Raw genomic sequence first — 19,433 nt, 5'->3', positions numbered from 1 at the left:
TGCAGGACCTGTGTGCAGGAGCCTGTGGAGATCACAAAAGGTGTTGGATTCTCTGGAACTAGAGCAACAGACAGTTGGGAGCCACCACCATGTTAACAGGCAACTTTTTGTTTTAGCCTAGTTTAGTTAATTACATTCTGAGGGAACTTGTAGGGTACTCGTGGCATGCACAGAAATCCAAGGACAACCATGGCAGTAGATTCTCTTCTGCCATGTGGATCCCAGTTATCAGACTCAGGTCACCAGGGGTGGCAGCAAGCACCTTTACCTACTGAAGCCAACTCTCTAGCCCTTCTAACACTCAACTTGGAGTCATTTAGCATAGTAGAAATGCTTTGTCATGAAAAGTCATAACCTTTTGACTTCTTTTCTTTCTGTAAAATGTGGTTACATAGATCGTTTCTAAGTACTGCCTCCATCTTAGATGTCTTGTGACAATAACTATAGGACACATATATCTATAGAGAGAATTTTAGAATGGATGTTAGGTTGGTAGATTAACTCACCTGAATGCATGTCCAGTACAACTTCCTTAAACTACACTGACTTGGTAACATGCAGTATAGTTTACACTGTAATGTAGTCCTGAAGCAAGGCTTGCCGTCCTCTCTACTGGGTCCTTCAGCACTTTGGACAGAACAGGGGGACTCTATCAGCGACTCCACAGCATAAAAGTGTCAGAACCTGTACTGTCCATTACAGTATCTGTGCACTACATTTTGCTCTTTGAATTTGAATTAATGTAATAAGGAATTCTGTTACTAGGTCATACTCACTGTGTTTCAGACACTCAGCAAGGCACATATGGCTTACAGCTACTTTTGGGAACAACCGGTACAGAAATTTTTCTGGGCAGAAGTAGCATTACCTGTGCTTCCCTTGTCACTGCAAGGAGCAGCACACTGTGTTTAGTGCTATTGTTTGTGTTCTCCTCTGGTGCCAGGCAAGCCAAATCAGAGTGACATTACCACAGCAACCAAAATGCTTCTTGTCCATACCTTGAAGATATGTGTTTGGTGGTGGTGTCTTAACATGAGAGCAGATATGTAGACATAACTATGAAAACTTACCCTCCAGGCAGCTGAGATACTCCTAGAACATGGAGCAAACCCTAATCAGAAAGATAAAAAACAGAGGACTGCTTTGGAGGAAGCAGATGATGATAAAATGAAAGAACTACTAAAATCCTACGGTGCTACTGAGACCAATACTGGAGATGAGAGAAACTCTGCAGCTACTGGTATGCATGTCAACGTTACTTTCTGTTTATACAAGGGTACCTCTTGCTCAGCAAAATAAAATCTTCACATATATAGTACAATGTTACTTCCTTAACTTGGGGTTGGTGTTTCCCTCTGCTCATTAAACTCTTAAAAATACATCATTTATTTTTAGAAATTGGTATTCTAAAATTTGATTTAGGGACTCAAGAAATAGCAGTGAAAAGAACTGGGTGCTTTTCCCAGGTTCAATTTCCATCACTCACATGGTGGCTCACTACCACCTATAATTCCGTTCCAGGGTTTCTGGTGCTCTCTTCTGGCCTCTGCAGACACTGCATATACAGGGCACAGTGACATGTGTAGGAAAACACCCATACACATCAGATAAAAATAAATAAATTTCAAAATAAATAAAATTTACAGATCCTTTCCCACCCTCCTTTTTAAGTTTTTAGTACAAAGGATGTTCTTTTATTAATATCGTCATAGATTATATATAAAATTTTAAAAATTTAAATTTGTGTACAAGTCTCCCATGAGGGGCAGTGCAGCTAAGCATTTGCCTAATGCCTGAATCTTTGAGTCCTTTGGAAGATGAGTCTCTGGGGTCATGAAGTCTTCTGTGGCCCACTGAATGTTTATATTTCTTGTTACTGGTCTTCCAGAAACCACCTGTTTGGATGTCTGTGGGACTTGCTAAGGGTTGTGCACTTCTGTATCCTTACACATTATTATTCAGGAAGACACCAGCTGACCACTGAACACAAAGCCTAACAAAACAGAACCCTATAGAACACCATTTGTTCATTTTAGAGTTGTTTGGCTGACTGGCTGCAGATTGTAGCCTGTACACAAGGGAAAGTGCCAGCACATATTGGTTACAAGGGGAGAGACCCAAATCCAAATTTGTTTCTATAGAATGTGTACTACTATTTCACTATCTTAAAGCTTTTTAAAAACCTACAAATCAAAATATTGAACAAAAGATAATGGGCAACTATTAACATTTTTATTACCCAGAGTATATAAGCTGGTGCTATTCAATTCTGGGAGAAATTGGAGATTTAGAAACTAGTATGTGGTTGCTGAGGATTCAAGGGTAAATAGAACCTTAGCGTAGGGAAGAGAAAGTCAGTGAAGAGCCCTGTGGATACAGGGAAGGCGTGAGTGCTAGAGGCATAGGGCAGATGAATTCGATGTGTGTGCTGTGTGAGCAACAGAGAGAAAGGCAGATTTATCTGTTGTCAAACCTTACAGATTTGAAATTATTCTTCCATAGGTATGCTTTTATCTTCCACAGTTCCCATCTTCAGGACCTGGAGTTCCTCAGTCATCAAGCCTAGGCATTGTGCATGCCTAGGAAATAGAGGAAAGCCTCTATTCCTAAGTTACTGAAGTGGAACACACAGCATCTGTTAATCAAACATTAATCTCCCTACCTTTTTTTTTAAAGATAGAGACATAATTGAAACCACGCTGCTGATTTACTTGTAGCTGGGCTGAAAGGGGGGACATTATTTTGAAGTTCTTGCAGCTAAGATTTCATTCTTTTAAAATGCATAGATTCCTGAATTTATTAGATTCATAGTAAAATGAATATTTCAAGAAAATATATAGGTAGGCAAAAGTTTATTAAGTACTTCTGCAATAGTTTCCACTTTACAAAGTGTTGGAAGAGAATTGTAGTTTTCCTTTTCCTTGTAACTGAACCTTGACTCAGAAGAAACTCAGGAATGTTTCTGTTCTTGCTGTGGAGCATGTAGGAGTGAGGCAACATATCTTCCCTAGCATGTACCATGCTCATCACCAGGGGCAAATGAGTTTCTGATGTGATTGGTTAAAACCAAAAATATGTAATTATTAGTGATCTAGATCACATGCAGGTCAAGGTCAGGACTGCTGAAATTCTTCTCTTTTTAGGAGCCCACTGAGTTTTCTCTCCTTTTCTGCAGCCATACCTGAAAGTTCAGCTCCTGTGACTGGACCACGCTTAGCATTCTAGGGAGTCTTGGCATTCGGAGATATTGGGACTCATGTGACTACTGTTCCTTGAATGTATGTTTCATTAGTCAGATGCCCAGAGGAATGAGGAACATAAAACAGATGGTAATATGGGCAAAAGGAACGCAAAATAGGAACAGAGCCTGCGAAAGCACTGCAGAGCAAATGGTCAAAGTCGTTACGAGTGCTGATTTGGATTCAGATACCATCTAGTTTCAGTAATTAACTGTGTGATATTGGAAATGTTTCTGAACTTCTTTGAAATTTCTCTTCTTACAATAATATTTGCAACAAACTACCTACTTCAAGGGATTTGTGTGAATATTAGAATATTAAATAATTTGATTCACCAGGAAATAACCTAGTATATGATAAGTGCTCATAAAATGTTGTCATAGTTAATAACAGTGAGAAGCTACCTGCATTAAGACAATAATTGTAGTCTTAATTTCTTTACATCCTTTTCACAATTAAAACTGATAGAGGAAAACAACACTAAAAACATTCTCATTTTCTAACTTTATTTTTTAAAGTAAAAATTCCTGCTGTCCGGCCAAAAAGATATAAGCAGTGTATTGGTGATGATGACAAAGCAATTGGTTCTCCTTCCCCCTTGCATAAAGCAAAGAGAAGTGAAAGCCTTCCTGCGGTAAGTGACATTGAAGCACCCTCCTTCTTCAGCCTGGAAAACAGCCAGCCATTGGGTGGTGACAGCGGTCTTTCCATTTTAAGGACATGGGTTGAATGTGAGTTTTTCATGATGATGTCAGTTGAACGGAGTGAGTTGAGAAGATAATGCTGTGTGATAACTCTCAGTTGTCTGCACTGACTAGCTGACATTAGCTGCTGTCCTTTCCACCCAGCTTGGGTCATTTGACACCCTTACTATCCTGTGTGTCTTTGTTCACTCCCCAAACTGTCTTAAGATATGTATGTAGTTCATAGATGAAGACAAGAGTGTTTCCTGTCTTAACTGCCTTGAGTCTCATATACAGTGTTAGAGTTTGTGGGGAAAACATTATATAAAGGCGGTGTTTGCAAAAATTAACCTCACTAATGCTTAATAAATTATGTTTACATATAAATAGATTGATTTGATAAGTGACATTTTCAGTTTAAAACTACTGTGCGTTAGACACAGACTTAAGTAAGGTACCATCTTCAGTGTTATTTTAAATGTGTCTTGGTCTGTTGTGTTGAAGAGTGAGTACATCTACAGTGTAAGCAAGACAGGAGAGTTGGCGTGGAGGTAGTCATCTTTACTGTAACCTACAGTAGAGGGCTAGCCTGGCCACAACCTTAGCCTTCTGCTGGCTTTTGTAGTCATAAGCAGTTCACCATGTAAAGAGATAGGCCTTCTGGTTTTTGTTTGTTTTTCAGTTTCTTAATTTATAGTTTTTATGATGTATTTAATAAGTGACAACACAAAGATTGCTTTACCGTGTCTAGTAAGACAGCTTACCAGGTAAAGGCACTTACACCAAGCCTGACAACCAAAGTTCCATTCCTAGAATCCAGTTAGTAGAAGGAGAAAACCAACTTCCAAAATTTGTCTTCTGTCTTCCAGGCATGTGTGTGTGCACGCACATGTGTCACACACAAATTAAATAGATAAATAAGTGTAAATGTTGTATAGGCTTTGACACATAACTAAAATAATAAATATATACTGAAAACTTATGAAAAGATAGGTAGTATTAGTTAGTCCATCAGTCATCATTTATTGCATGACAATTATGTATGCAGGATTTTGGAAAGCATACACAAAAATAAAAAGTCCTGTTCCTGCTCATAAAACCTGATGAGAAGTATTTTGTAAAAGGCATTATGTGGCTCTAAAAGTATTAATTTACCAAAATATGTCAGTATGGATTATGTTAGGCAGAGGTTTTATGTTTGAGATGGATTTTATAGAACAATAAGAACCAGTAGTTATTGGGCTCTTAGTTTATACTGGTGCTGTTCTTAACATTTTGCATGAATATATCCTCTTAGCTCAGGTATAAGAGGAAAAGTAACTTCCTGCAGCTAGTTAGCTAGGAAGAAGTGGAGCCAGGAACTAACACACAGGAAATCTGCCTCTGGAGCCCCCATCATGGCTCTTAAAAGAAAGAACGGGAACTGGGAGTGCATTTCAGGCAGGAAAATTAGTATTGTCAGAGGCACAAAATAGTAGAGTTACATCCCCTTGGTGTGCCCTTTGAGACTAGTGTTTCATATATCTAGGGTTTTCTCTGGAATTTTAATAATGTACACTGAGCAGGGCAGAGTGGCACACACCTGTGATCCCAGCACTCGGGGAGGCAGAGGCCAGCCTGGTCTTCAAAGTAAGTCCAGGACAGCCAAGGCTTCACAAGAAACTCTGTCTCAAAAAGAAATAATAAATAATGTGCAGTGATAGTGATGCAGTCTTAAAGTGAACTTGTTGCATGTGTGATCATGAAGTATATGTTAGGTTTTTTTCTTGTCCCATCTCTACATTTTCAAATGAAGTCAGAAGTTACAATTCCTTGTATGGTTACTCATTTCTTCTGTTTTTTAGCAGTTCCTCTACATAAAGCAAGGTGTATCTAAATTTATTTTTATATGTCTTCAACATTCATTCAATTAAAGTTACATAAAACACGAGTGTATTTTGAGACGAAGGAGAGATGAACTTTTAAGCTGCATATTACTTGTATTTGTCAGACTGTTCCCATGCACATCTTCCCTCCTTATGGTGGAATTCCTAACATTTTTCTCTGGCAGCATCAGACTATCAGTGCCATTCTACAAGATATAGAAGAAAAACAAGAAAATTTATTAAAGTTTGAAATAAGAAACCCTGAAGATGCAGGTAAATATGTACTTCTTATATCAAAGTTTATAATAGCTGAAAGTGTGAAGTGTGTGTGTGTGTGTGTGTGTGTGTGTGTGTGTGTGTGTGTGTGTGTGTGTTTAGGCAGTCATAGACCATGACATGTGTGGAGATCAGAAAACATAGATCCAGGATGCCTTTATCCTCTTTCATGGTCAGCATACTGTGGTGAGAAGACTTTTTTTTAATTAAAAAGGACTTAGTGGAATAGTCTTTGAAACTTTGAAGAAAAATTAAGTGCTTGGAAAAAAGGAGAATGGTAGAATATTGATCTTTAATTAAACAACAATGTTTCCAATCTGGTGGATAAACTGTCTTTTTCTAAAGACTAGAAATAAAGTTGCTTCCCATATTGATAGAAGTGGTCATTATTTTCTTTTCAGAGATCATATTCTTTGTTCTAGAAATGATAAAAGTGACATATTGATGCCATGCATCACTTACATCTATAAATTCTGAATATCTTGCCCTGTATTTTCACCATATATGGTTTGCTCTAAGACTGCTTGGGAATGCCTTGCCTTGTGAAGTTGATATTTGTTTGAAAAGTAGTATCAAAAAAGACCAAATTATAGTGGGTAACATTTTATTTAAGGAAAACAAATATTTAGTCATTTTAGCCGAAATAGTGAGCTTTAGTTTCAGTGAGGGACTGTGTCTCAAAAAATAAGGTAGAAGCCAGTGAGATGCCTCAGTGCTCACTGCACAGATCTGACGACCTGAATCCCATGTGATGTCTACATGCCTGTGTATGTTGCATGTCTCTCTACACATAGACCATTGTATACATCATGCATACACATCACGACCACATATAAGACAGACAAGAAGAAAAGAAAGCTGATCACAGAGATAGATCAGGTGAATCCCAGCTCCTAGAGGATCAAACAGTGGGGTAGCAGAATCAGAACTTAAGACAGACTGTTCTTTCTTAGTACAGTGTTCTTCTCTGAGCACCTTGGGGTATTTCATTAGGATGATGTAATTAAGTAAGCTTTGATTTAAGTATCTGGACCACTTGTATTGGAAAGTATGCTGGGAACAATGAGGGCTTAAGTCGTCCCATTTTAAAAAGTAAATGGCAATAAGTCTAAATTCTGGTGAACAGATTCAGCACTTGCCACTCTTCAGTTAGCTGACCTTTTCTCTTATCACTATGTTTCTAGAACAATACATTGGAAAAATGTTAGAGATAAAAGAAGTTATGCACAATATACTTGCTCAACAGAAAACAGAAAGGGATGATCTAGCTAAAAAATACAGGTGAGTGGAGAGAACTTATTCATTTAAATCATTATGCTGAGTTTAGATTTGACAATTTCCCATAGGCCCACATGTTAAAAGCTTAGCTTTCAGCTTGGTGCTGTTGGGAGGAGCTGGGAACATTAAGGTAGGGCCCAGTAGGAAGTTTTCTATAAACTGGAAGAGTATATGAACCCTAGCCCCTCCCTTTTCCTTTGCTTCTTGACCATGAAGTAAACAGTGTTGTTTTGTTGCACACTCTTGCAATAATCTGTGGTCTCACTGCAGGTTAAGAGCAGTAAACTGGCAATGACTGAAACCTCCAAAGGTGTGACCCCAAATAGAATTTAGGGACCTGGTACAGTCACTACAAACTGGGTGGGATTAGTTAGGCCAGGTGTTCTCTCTGCATGCTGCACAAAACTGGCAATATCCTTTCTATTCCTAGTTTCTAGCTTTTGAGAAACCTCCGCATCGATTTCCATAGTGCTTGTACCAGTTTTCACTCTCAAGATTAGTGCATCAGGCTTCCTCGTTCTCTGTTTCTTCTCCTGTATTCATTGTCAGTTTTGAAGATCATTATTCTGACTAAGATGAGATGGAAACTCAAAGTTGCATTCCATGATAGCTAATGAGACTGAACATTTTTAAAAATGTTTATTGGCCATTTGTCTTTCTTCTGTTGACAGAATTCTCAGTTCCAACACATAGCACATTTTTAAGACTGGATTTTTTTTTTTTTTTGGTACCCTCCTCCGACCCAAGACAGGGTTTCTCTGTGTAGCTTTAGCTGTTCTGGAACTCACTCTCTTGAACTCAGAGATCTGCCTGCCTCTCCCTCCCAAGTGCTGGGATTAAAGATGTGTGCCACCACTGCCAGGCTCTGGGTTGTTTTCTTGATGCTTGGTTTATTTAATCCTTGCATATTATAGAAGTAATCCTCTGTTGGATGTATAGATGTCAAATATTTCTCTTACTCTATGGGTAGCCTCTTCAGTTGGTTTCCTTGCTGGATAGAAGGTTTTGAATTTTATGAGCTTTTATTTGTTACTTGTTGGCTGTATTCCCTGAGGGTCTGCTGTCCTTTTTAAACAGTCCTCTGTTCCTGTGTTTTGTAGGGCACTCCCTACCTTTTCTCTAGCAGTTTCAGAGTTTTATGTTGAGGTCTTTGACAAATGTGGAGGTGACTTTTGTTCAGAGTGAGAGTTGGGTATCTAGATCCATTCTTCTACACACAGACATCCGACCTTTCTCTGACTCTTTTGCCTGCTCGTGGGTCCCTTTTCCTCCTAGTCGGTTGCCTCATCCAGCCTTGATAGGAGGCTTTATGCCTAGTCTCATTGCTACTTTCTTCTTCTTCTTCTTCTTCTTCTTCTTCTTCTTCTTCTTCTTCTTCTTCTTCTTCCTCTTCCTCTTCCTCTTCCTCTTCCTCTTCCTCTTTCTCTTCTTCCTTCTTCCTTCTTCTTTCTTCTTCTTTCTTCTTCTTCGTAATTCATGCAGGCCAGATCTCACTATGGACGGTTGTGAGCCCTCATGTGGTTTCTGGGAATTGAACTCAGGACCTTTGGAAGAGCAGCCAGTGCTCTTAACCTCTGAGCCATCTCTCCAGCCCCCAATGATTAGAGTTTTTAGTTCTTTATATATTTTATATGCTAATCTTTATGGGATATATAATTGGTTAAAAAAAATCTGTATGCTGCTAATGTCTGAATGATGATGTCTTCTGCCTTACAAAAGATTTTCTGCTTCATGAAGTCCCACTTACTAATTGTTGGTCTTAGTGCCTGCACACATTGGTGTCCTGTTCAGAAAATCCTTTCCTGTTCCAGTGAGTTCAAGCCTATTCCCTCCCCACATTCTCTTCTACCATGTTTAGGGTACCTGGCCTTACATTGAGGTACCTGAGCTATCTGGAGTTCAGTTTGGGGCAGCTGGATAGATAATGGATCTTTCTCTCTCTCTTCTGCATGCAGCCATCCAGCTTGACCAGCATCATTTGTTAAAGATACTGTCTTTTCTATAGTGTGTATTTGTGTTGGTTAAAGTTCGATGGCCCGGGTGTCTGGATCTTTAGTTCAATTCCATTGATAAAGTATCTGGTTTTATGCCAATGCCCTGGTTTTTGTTTGTTTGTTTGTGTGTGTGTTTTTTGTTGTTGTTGTTGTTGTTTTGGCTATAGCTATGTAGTACAACTTGAGATTTGGGATGGTGATATCAATAGCAGTTCTTTTATTGTTCAGGACTATTTTAACTATCCTAGGTTTCTCTATTTCCATATGAAATTGAATTTTTTTCCAATTTCTGTAAAGAATTATACTGGAATTTCGATCAGGATTACATTGAAACTTTATTTTTGGTAGGATGGGCATTTTCACAATATTAGTTCTACCAATCTGTGAACATGGGAAATTTTTAGATCTTCTGGTGTCTTTTTTTAGTGTCTTAAAGTTTTTTGTCATACAAGCCTTTCACTTGCTGATTCGAGTTACCCAAAGACCTTTTTTTTTTTTTTGAGGCTATTGTGAAAGGTACTGTTTCTCTGATTTGTTTTCTCAATCTGTCATTTTTTTATTGGAAGGCTACTGATTTGTATGTGTTAATTTTGTTTCCTGCTACTTTGCTAAAAGTATCACCTATAGAAGTTTCCTGATGGAGTTTTTGGGGTCTTTTATGTATAAAATCATATCGTATGCAAATAAAGATACTTCTTCCTTTCCCATTCATATCCCTTTGATGTCCTTTAGTTGTCATATTGCTCTAGCTGAGACGTCAGGCACTATATTGAATTGGTAGGGAGAGGCTGGACATCCTTGTCTTATGCTTCATTTTAGTGGAAATGCTTTGAGTTTCTCTCTGTTTGATAACATTGGCAGTGGGCTTTTTATAAATTGCTTTTTTTGTTGAGGTATCTCTTTTGTATCCTTAGACTTTTGAGGAGTTTTTATCATGAAGGGATATTGATTATCTTCTGTATTTAATGAGGTTATCATGTGACTTTTTTTCTTTCAGTCTATCTATGAGGTGCATTGCATTTATTGGTTTACATGTGTTGAATAGTCCTTGCATCTGAGATGAAACCATCTGACTTGTGATGGATAATTTTTTTATGTGTTCTTGGATTCTGTATATAAGTATTTTATTGAGAAATTTTTCACCTGTGTTTATATGGTATATTTGTCTATACTTTTTCTTTTTATTGACTCTTTATAGGTTTTGGTATCAGGATAATAGTGGCCTTATTAGGAAATGTTTCTTCAGTTTCTGTTTTGTGCAATAATTGGCATTATTAAAAATGGAGTATTGGCATTAATTCTTTGAAGGTATGGTATAAGTTTTCACTGAACCTGTCTGGCACTGGCCTTTTTGTGTATGTATGATTAGGAGACTTTTAATTACTGCTTTTATATCACTAGGGATTATGGATCTGTTTAAATTACTTATTTTATCTGATTTAACTTTGGTATGTTTATATCAAGAAATGCATGCATTTCTTTCACTTTTTCTAGTTTGGTGCATTATAGATTTTTAAAGTATGTCCTCTTTCCATCTCCAGTTTTATGAACTTGGATCTTCTCTCTTAGTCTGTTAGTTAATTTGGCTAATAGCTTGTCAATCTTGCTGATTTTGTCTAATAACTCTTTCATTTCATTGATTCTTTATATTAGTCTTTCTGTTTGTATTTCGTTTATTTCAGCCCCATGTTTTTATTATTTCTTACCATCTAATCTTTTTAGGTGTTATCTTTTCCCTTGTTCTAGAGCTTTTAGGTGAGTCACTAAGTGGCTAATATGAGGACCCTTCACTGGTTTTGATGTAGGCACTTAATGCTGTGAATTTGTCTCTCATAACTGCCTTCATTGTGTCCTGTTTATTTGGGTGTGTTGTTTTTTCATTCTCATTCAATTCTAAAATGTTTTAAATTTCTTTCTTGACACCTGTCTTGATCTGTTTTGCAGTCAGCACTGAGCTGTTCACTTTCCATGAGCTTGTCTCTTTTCTATTGATGATACCCAGCTTAATTAACAGTTATCAGATAGGACACAGGATGTTACTCCAGTTTTCTTTTATCTTTTAGATTTGTTTGTGTCCAAGTATGTGGCCAATTTTGGAGAAAAGTCCATGAGCTGCTGAGAAGATATTATATTCTTCTGTATTGTCAGTGAAATCTTGTGTAGATGTGTACTAGATCTGTTTGCTGTATTTAACTTTAGCATTACTCTGTTTATTCTTTGTCTAAGTGACCTGTCTGTTGGTGAGAGCAGGATACTGAAGTCACCCAGACCTTTGTGGGGGTCTATGTGATTTTTGGGGTATAGTAGTTTCTCTTTTATACAGTTGGCTGCCCTTGTATTTGATATATAAATGTTTTAAATTACAATATTCTCTTGGTGGTTTTTTCCTTTGATGAGTATGTAGTGTCCTCTGTCTCTTCTGATTAATTTCGGTTTGAAGTCTGTTTTGTCAGATGTTAGAATGGCTACCCCTCCTGCTTCTTTGTCCTATTTGCTTTGAATATCTTCTTCTACCCTTTTATCCTGAGGTGACGTCTGTCCTTGGTTTTATAGTGTGCTTCTTGAGTGCACCAGAAAGACACATCCTGTTTTCTAATCCAGCCTGCTAGTCTGTGCCTTTTTTATTAAGTGACACCAATAATGTTGAGAGTTATCGATGAGCAGTATTTATTGGTTCCTGTTGTTGTAAGGTGTGAGTTCCCCCTCCTCTTCATTTACTGTTCTGGGATTGTTCATTCCTTGTATCTTCTTGGGTATGGTAACCTTCCAGTACCTTTTTTGAGCTAGATTGACAGCTAAATGTGCTTAAATTTGGCTTTCTTATGGAATGTAGCTCTTTCTCCATTAATTATGATTAATATTTTTGCTGGGCATAGACCAGCTGGCATCTGTGGTCTTTCAGAGTTTGTAGAACATTTGACCAGCCCTCCTGGCTTTTAGAGTCTCCACTGAGAAGTCAAGTCTTTCTAATGAGTTTGCTTTTATATGTTACTTGATCTTTTCCCCTTGCAGCTTTTGATATCCTGCTTGTTTGTTCTGTATATTTAGTTGAGAGGAATTTCAGTTCCGGTCCTATTTGGTTATCTGCATGTTTGTTGTACCTTGATAGTCACCTCTTTAGTTTAGGGAATTTTTGTTTCGTTGTACCTGGATATTTTTAGATTTAAATTTTTTTCTTTGACTGCAGTATCCATTTCTTCTACCTCGTCTTCAACCTAATATTCTCTCTTCTATGTCTTGTACTCTGTTGCTGAGGCTTACCTTTGAGGTTTTTGTTTGACTTCCTAAAATTTCCATTTCCAGTTACATTACAGTTTGAATTTTCTTTAGTAGGTTTATTTCTTTGTTAAATTTTCACTTTCGTGTCTTGAATTATTTTTATAGTTTCATTCAACTGTATGTTCATGTTTTCACAGACTTCATTCAGGGACATATCTGTTCCTGTTGAAGGTTCTTGATCATATTTATTATAATAGCTGTTTTAAAGTCCTTACCTTTTGCATCAGCTATAGCGCATTTCTCAGGGCCTGTAACAATAGGGCTACTATCTTCTGCTGGAGGATACTGACTTCTGATGTCCTAGCAGTTCATGCTGTGTTTTGTGTTGTCATCTAGACTTCTGGAGTTACAATCTTTGAGGTATTTCTTGGTGTTGAGATCTAGTTTTGCCTTTGTTCCACTCTTTGGTTACTGTAGCCCTCTTTGGATCCTAGGCAAGAGTTATAGCTGTTGGGTCCCTCATAGGGAGGTAGCAGACACACATAGAGATAGACTAGGAGGAAAAGCTGAAAGAGGCCATGGAGAAAATTTGGGACGGGGTGGGGGGGTGTCTGAGGAAAGGGCTTGCACCAAGAAGCAGAGTCCCTAGGGAGGAGGGGTTCCTGCAAGCAGACATCTACAAAGCTAAGAGCAAGTCTGGAGATGATGTAATAAATGACAGGAAGGATAGGGAAACTTTCCTACCTGGGTCCCATCTCAGTGTGAGCGCCCACTGGGGCTCCCTGGTAGAAGGTGTTTCTGAAGAGAGTAGGCTGACACCAAGGAATGAAGATGAGCAAAGAGGGAAGGCTGAGGGGGTTAGCAGAAAAGATCCAACCTTCAGGCTCTTCACCAAGAGGCAGAGTCTCCACGTAATGGCCATAGGGCGGGAGGAGGGCCTCCCACAGGTCAGCTCACAGTAGGACAAACAGTAAGTGTGGAAAGACAGGGATGAAAGCCTCATGTGCTTTTCTTTCCCACAAGTAGATGTTAATACATCCTTTAGTCCTTTTGAAGTAGCTTTCCTGATAACATCAAGCAAGTGAATTCCTGCCAACGATGAGAAATTGGCTATAGGCCATTTCTAGAAGATTTTGAGCAGCTTCTAGCTCCAATTCTCTTTTATTGTCCTATGGTATACAGTGTACCTGGGATTTTGAAATGTTTCCGTACAGTTGAAGTTTCAGATATCTAAATCACATTACTGTTACTGTAAGATTTCAGTCTTGATTATGTGGGTGATCTAAAGAGGACACTCTTGTATTTTGTGTGAATTCCTTTTTTTTTTTTTTTTACATAATTCAAAGCATGACTTATTTTCTTTCTACTTCATCTATGTATTGCATCTTATGCTACCAGTTGTTTTCCAGTCTCACTTCTTTTTTTTTTTCTTTTTTAAGTTTTAAAATTTAGCCCAGTCTCACTTCTTAATGCCCTCATATATACTAGTACTCTATCACAGCCTGTGTTCAATATCAGCACCTGTAAACTCTGTTGGGAAGGCAGGCTATTTCTATAATGCTTTCTCTTAAAACGGTATCTCTTAAAGTACATGCTACAGACCCCTGGTAGGTCCTTGAGGCCATTTTATGTAAAGTTAAAGCTGGATTTTCTAATACTAAGATGTTATTTGTTCTAATTCACTTGTGACTACTCAATAGAATGTTCCCACCTGATAGCTAATATAACATGCATTTTATATCCTTCTTTAAAATTTTTCTGTTTTAATTCTAAAATAATAAATAGTGGTAGATACAGTCTATAAAACAAAAACTGTTTAGGTTCCTCAAGGGTATCAGTAGGTCCCGAGGCCAAAAAGTTTGAGAACCAGTGAGGGACAAATGTGAAGGTGAGTCACTTCCTCTATCCTAAACTTTACCATTCTGAGGTCTTGGACAGATCCAGAATACAAATGAACTAACTATATTCTCAGATCTCATTGAAGTATGATTATTCAAAAACCAATTTTGTTCTCTCCGTATATTTCTTTCTTTCTCTTTCTTTCTTTTTCTTTTTCTTTATTCTTTTTTTTTTCTCAGACAAGGTTTCTCTATGTAGTCTTGGTTGTCCTGGTCTTGCTTTGTAGACCAGGCTGGCCTTGTACTCACAGGGATCTACCTGCCTCTGCCTCCCAAGTGCTGGGATTAAATGAATGCACCACCACGCCCATATATTAATTTCTAATATACCCTTTCTTCTTTAAACCAGGTAAACAAAATGAAAATTAAGTAACAGTAGTCCTTTTCAGATGCCAATCACGCCGGGCGATAGTGGCGCACGCCTTTAATCCCAGCGCTTGGGAGACAGAGGCAGGTGGATCTCCATGAGTTCAAGGCCAGCCTGGACTACAGAGCGAGTTCCAGGACAGCCAGAGCTGTTACAAAGAGAAACCCTGTCTCGAAAAACAAACAAACAAACAAACAAAACCCGAGGCCAATCACTACCTTCAAATTAATATAGTATAGATTATCCGGATTCTATTTTTATTTTTGAGTTCACTCACAGAATGTTATATTCCTTTTTAATGAAAGGCATCCTGGGGCTAGAGAGTTGTCTCAGAGGCTCAGAGCACTTGTTGTCCTTTCAGAGGACTAGGAGTCAATTCCCAGCACCCACATGGTGACTCACACCCATCAACAACTCTAGTCCCAGGACATCCAAAGCCTTCTTACGACTTCTGGCACCAGGCATGTGTGTGGTGCACATATATCACTCAGGCAAAACACTCATATACATAAAATAGTAAAATAAGTAAAGTTAAACATGTTTTAAAGGCAAAATCACATTGTCAGTTACCTTGCAAAGGAAAATGCAGCTCAAATACAGACTTTGTTGTACTTGAATTTGATTCACATCCTTTATATCTTTTATATCCAAAAGTCTGGATACTTTCTGTGCTAATATTTTTTCTTTTTCTTATAGGGTATCCATGGAATCATTTAAGCATGGGGCCCTGAGAGAACAACTGGCTAACTTGGCCGCAAGACAAAAGAGTCTTTTAGTTGTAGCAAAGAAACAGAAAAAGATAAGACTGAAAATTCAAAACTATAAGAATGCCACAGTTTTACCTGCTGTTGGTGTAAGGAAGCTGCCACGTAGCTCCGACATCTCCAGTGAGAAGAGCCATGAGCCTCCTGGTGTGGAAAGCTCAGCACATTCCCGGCCAGGCTCCCCTTCTCCTGTCAGTCTTGCTCATAGAAGCATCCAAGAAATACCATCATCTCCAGAAATACAGAGCGACAGCCAAAATACTAACGTTTGTTTAAATGCAGAGGCAGTGAGAAGAGAAGTCTCTGGGAATGAGATGAATTCTAAACAAAATGTCCAGGATTGTGCCTTGGATGGGTTCTTGAAACCCAGACACTCAGATGGCATTGAGAAAATTACATCATCATCCCAGTCTGTTGCTCTCACTCCTCAAGAAGAAAATTCACAAGCAGAAAACATTTTTACAGGAACTGTGGTCAAAGACAATGGATTTGAGAGTTCTCCTGCAGTAACTGGCACTGCAAATATTTCAAAAGATAAAAGTATATTTTCCCAAATTGGTGCCTGTCCACCAGCTGTTCCTCAGAATCAGAACCTTTCCCGTTGTAACCCAAAGAGAAGAAACAAGAAAACAGCATCCCAGCAACCATCTGGAGGAGTATCAGCAGCTCTGGTTCCTCAGGGGACTACTGCCTTAGATGCTGGTTCTGTGCCTCCCGCAAGGCCGAGTTTTAGAAAGACAGCTTCTGTGGCTTCACCTGCAGATGGCCTTCACATTGCTCCTTCCTCTCTGTCTGCCCATCAGCAACCTGCTGAACAGGCTTCGCAGCACAGCACAGCTGCCAGGAAGAAGACTGTGCAGCTCAAAGACTTGATACTACTTGGAAGAATTAATCCGGGAAATGACATTCTGGAATTCAAAACACAGGTATTTTTTTCCCTAAAGTCTTGCAGATATTAATATTCATATTTTACGTTTGTGTAGCATAGTATAGACATATAGGAGATAATATCTGGCTGTGCTTTCTAAATGGAGGGACGTCCCCATTCCTAGGAAGCAAATTCATACCCTATTCTGGGGTTGCCCTTCTAGAGTTTAAGTTGTAAGTCCTTTTGGTTCTCAACTACAGTAAGTCAGCTATATTGTAGCAGGAAGAAGTTAAACAAACATATTAGCCAGGTGTGGTGGTACATGCCTGTGATCTCAAAAATCAGGGAGGCGGAGGTGAGTGGATATCTGTGAGGCCAGCCTGGTCTACAAAGGGAGTCCAGGACAATGAAGGCTATACAAAGAAACACTGTCTTGACAAACCAAAAACAAACAAACAAAAACAAAAACGAGCAAAGATAGGAAAGTGGAGCTGGAGCAATGATTAGTTCCAAATAGTTCAAGAGCTGCCAGTGCATATGTTCATTTATCTTCCATAGAGGCTCACCTTAAGACTAGATTTGACATTTCAGTAAGGAACTCTACTAAAAAAAAATAGTATATGCATAAAAGTAGATGATGAGAAAAGAGTCTATTAGATGTGCCTATTAAAAACATTTAATCGGGCTAGAAAGATGGCTCAGAGCTTAAGAGCACTGGCTGCTCTACCAAAGGTCCTGAATTCAATTCCCAGCAACCCCATGGTGGTTCACAACCATCTATAATGTGATCTGATACCCTCTTCTGGCCTGCAGGGGTACAAGTAGGCAGAACACTGTATACAAAATAAATAAAGCTTTAAAAAATATTTAGTCTCTCACTTTTTGAAAGAGGAATTTAGAGTGGCAAAAATTCTCAAGTCTTTGAATGTTTCTTTGCTTGTGGTCAAATCCATGAGAAATCAGCCCAGCCCACCAACCAAGGGCAATACATACAGTGAGCATCAGACCCCTACCCAGATCTAGCCAGTGGACAGGACATTCTCCACAGTTAAGTGGAGAGTGGGGACTGATTTTCACACGAACTCTGGTGCCCCATAATTGACTACGTCCCCTGGATGGGGAGGCCCAGTGGCACTCAGAGGAAGGATAGTAGACTACCAAGAAGAGATGTGATACCCTAGGATCATATTCAGGGGGAGGAGATCCCTCTCAGTCACAGACATAGGAGAGGGGAATAGAGTGAAAGCAGGAGGGAGCGAGGAATGGGAGGATACATGGGATGGGATAACAATTGAGATTTAACATTAATGAATTAATAAAAAAAATTATAATGAAAAAAAAGAAAAAAGAAAATCTGCCTAACCAGAATTTAGCCTGAATGGCTGCTTGCTCCCCTTCTCATTCCTGGACACTAAGCGTTTCCTACATCAGAAGCTTTACTTGCAAGTTAAGAACAAAGCAGTTTAATATTAACGTTTCAAATTAAAGTTCTATGATCACATTAATGGTTTGATCTTATTTCCTTCAATATTCTGGTTTGCCTGCCAACCAATTTGTTAAGTAATACATGCCTTACACTAACCAAAGCACATCAATTTTTAGTAGATTAGTTATATATACTCAGACAGTTACAGTTACTTCTTGGGATCAGCTTAATGAATCTTCAGTAGAGTTTTTAATATAACAGCTATTTTAACATCGTTTGTGGGGGATAATTTGTATATAGTACACTATACATATTTAAAGTGTACTATCTGACAAGTTTGACATATTATTTACCTGTGAAATTCTGTCCACAAACAGTAAGCTATCCATCTGCAGAGGAAGCTTCCTCTGCCTGCCTTACAGCTCTCTCTTCCCTGGCTCAGACAACTGCTGGTGTGCTTTCTGCTTCTAATTTGTATCTCTAAGAATTTTACTTATGAGAATTATACTTCATGTATTCATTTTTGTCTGGTTCCTTTCTTGTAGTCTGTTTGATATTCATCTTTGTTCATTCTCTTTTTATTTCTAAGTAGTGGTTTGTTTCATGTAATACTATAGTGTCTTGGGGTTTTTATTGCTAAGACAAAAACACCATGACCAAACAATCAAGTTGGGAGGAGAGGCTTATTTGCCTTCTACTTCCATATCATAGCCCGTCATTGGAGGACGTCAGGACAGGAACTCAAACAGGACAGGACCCTAGAGGCAGGAGCTGAGGCATGGCGTGCTCTGCCAGGACCACCAGCCCAGCAGTGGCACCACCCCCTGTAGGCTAGCCCTCCTCCATCGATCACTAATTGAGAAAATACCTTACAGCTGGATCTCATGAAAGCATTTCCTCAACTAAGGCTCCTTTCTCTCTGGTAACTCTAGCTTGTGTCGAGGTATGACACAAAACCAGACAGCACACCATAGTTTACCAGTTCACTTGATAGTATTTATGTTGTCTCCAGCTGTTGGCTATCATATATAAAGCTACTGTTGTTAAACAGGTTTTGGTAAGAGACAGACTTTCATTTTTCTTTGGGAAACACATATGAATGGAGTTCTTGAGTTGTAAGATAAGGTATACATTTAACTTGTAAAGAAATTGCTGAAGTTGTTTGTAAGGTCTGATGCACACACCTCTTGTGCACGAGAGCTCTAGTTGCTCCACATCATTGCCATTTTTCTTGTGCTTTTTATTGGTGTGAGACATCATCTTTTAAATTTCAGTTCACATATTTCTTTTAATATGAAGTCTTTCTTTTGTGTACATTGTATAGTTGGATCTTGTTTATTTAATCTAGCCTGATAGTACCTGTCTTTTAATGAGGTATTTAGACAAGTAAATGTTGCTATTAATATTGTTGAATTTTCACCTGTTAATTTTTATTGGATCCCATATTGAAATTTGTTTCATGAATGCTAGATATTTTTACATTTTTTAAATTATTTGGAGATTTGTTGGCCATTTGAATATTTTTAAAATTTTGTTGAAGCAGTGTCAAATTTAGG

At 38.5% G+C, this 19,433-nt stretch overlaps 1 protein-coding gene across 5 annotated transcripts in view; it reads left to right on the top strand.

Moving 5' to 3' along the window:
* Positions 1 to 19,433, top strand: part of ANKRD31 (ankyrin repeat domain 31) — a 174,088-nt gene that overhangs the window by 134,706 nt on the left and 19,949 nt on the right. For all 5 annotated transcript variants that reach the window (XM_084802696.1, XM_084802698.1, XM_084802697.1 and 2 more), the window contains 5 exons: positions 1,078 to 1,240; positions 3,758 to 3,873; positions 5,973 to 6,060; positions 7,248 to 7,344; positions 15,516 to 16,509. In XM_084802696.1, the coding sequence (XP_084658822.1) occupies positions 1,078 to 1,240; positions 3,758 to 3,873; positions 5,973 to 6,060; positions 7,248 to 7,344; positions 15,516 to 16,509 (1,458 nt within the window). The remainder of the gene's footprint in view (positions 1 to 1,077; positions 1,241 to 3,757; positions 3,874 to 5,972; positions 6,061 to 7,247; positions 7,345 to 15,515; positions 16,510 to 19,433) is intronic.

Source organism: Acomys minous, assembly GCF_964271855.1.
Source record: "Acomys minous genome assembly, chromosome: 11".
NCBI classification, from domain to species: Eukaryota; Metazoa; Chordata; class Mammalia; order Rodentia; family Muridae; genus Acomys; species Acomys minous.
Note: the sequence above shows the minus strand (reverse complement) of the source record. Positions and strands in the feature narration are given on the sequence as shown.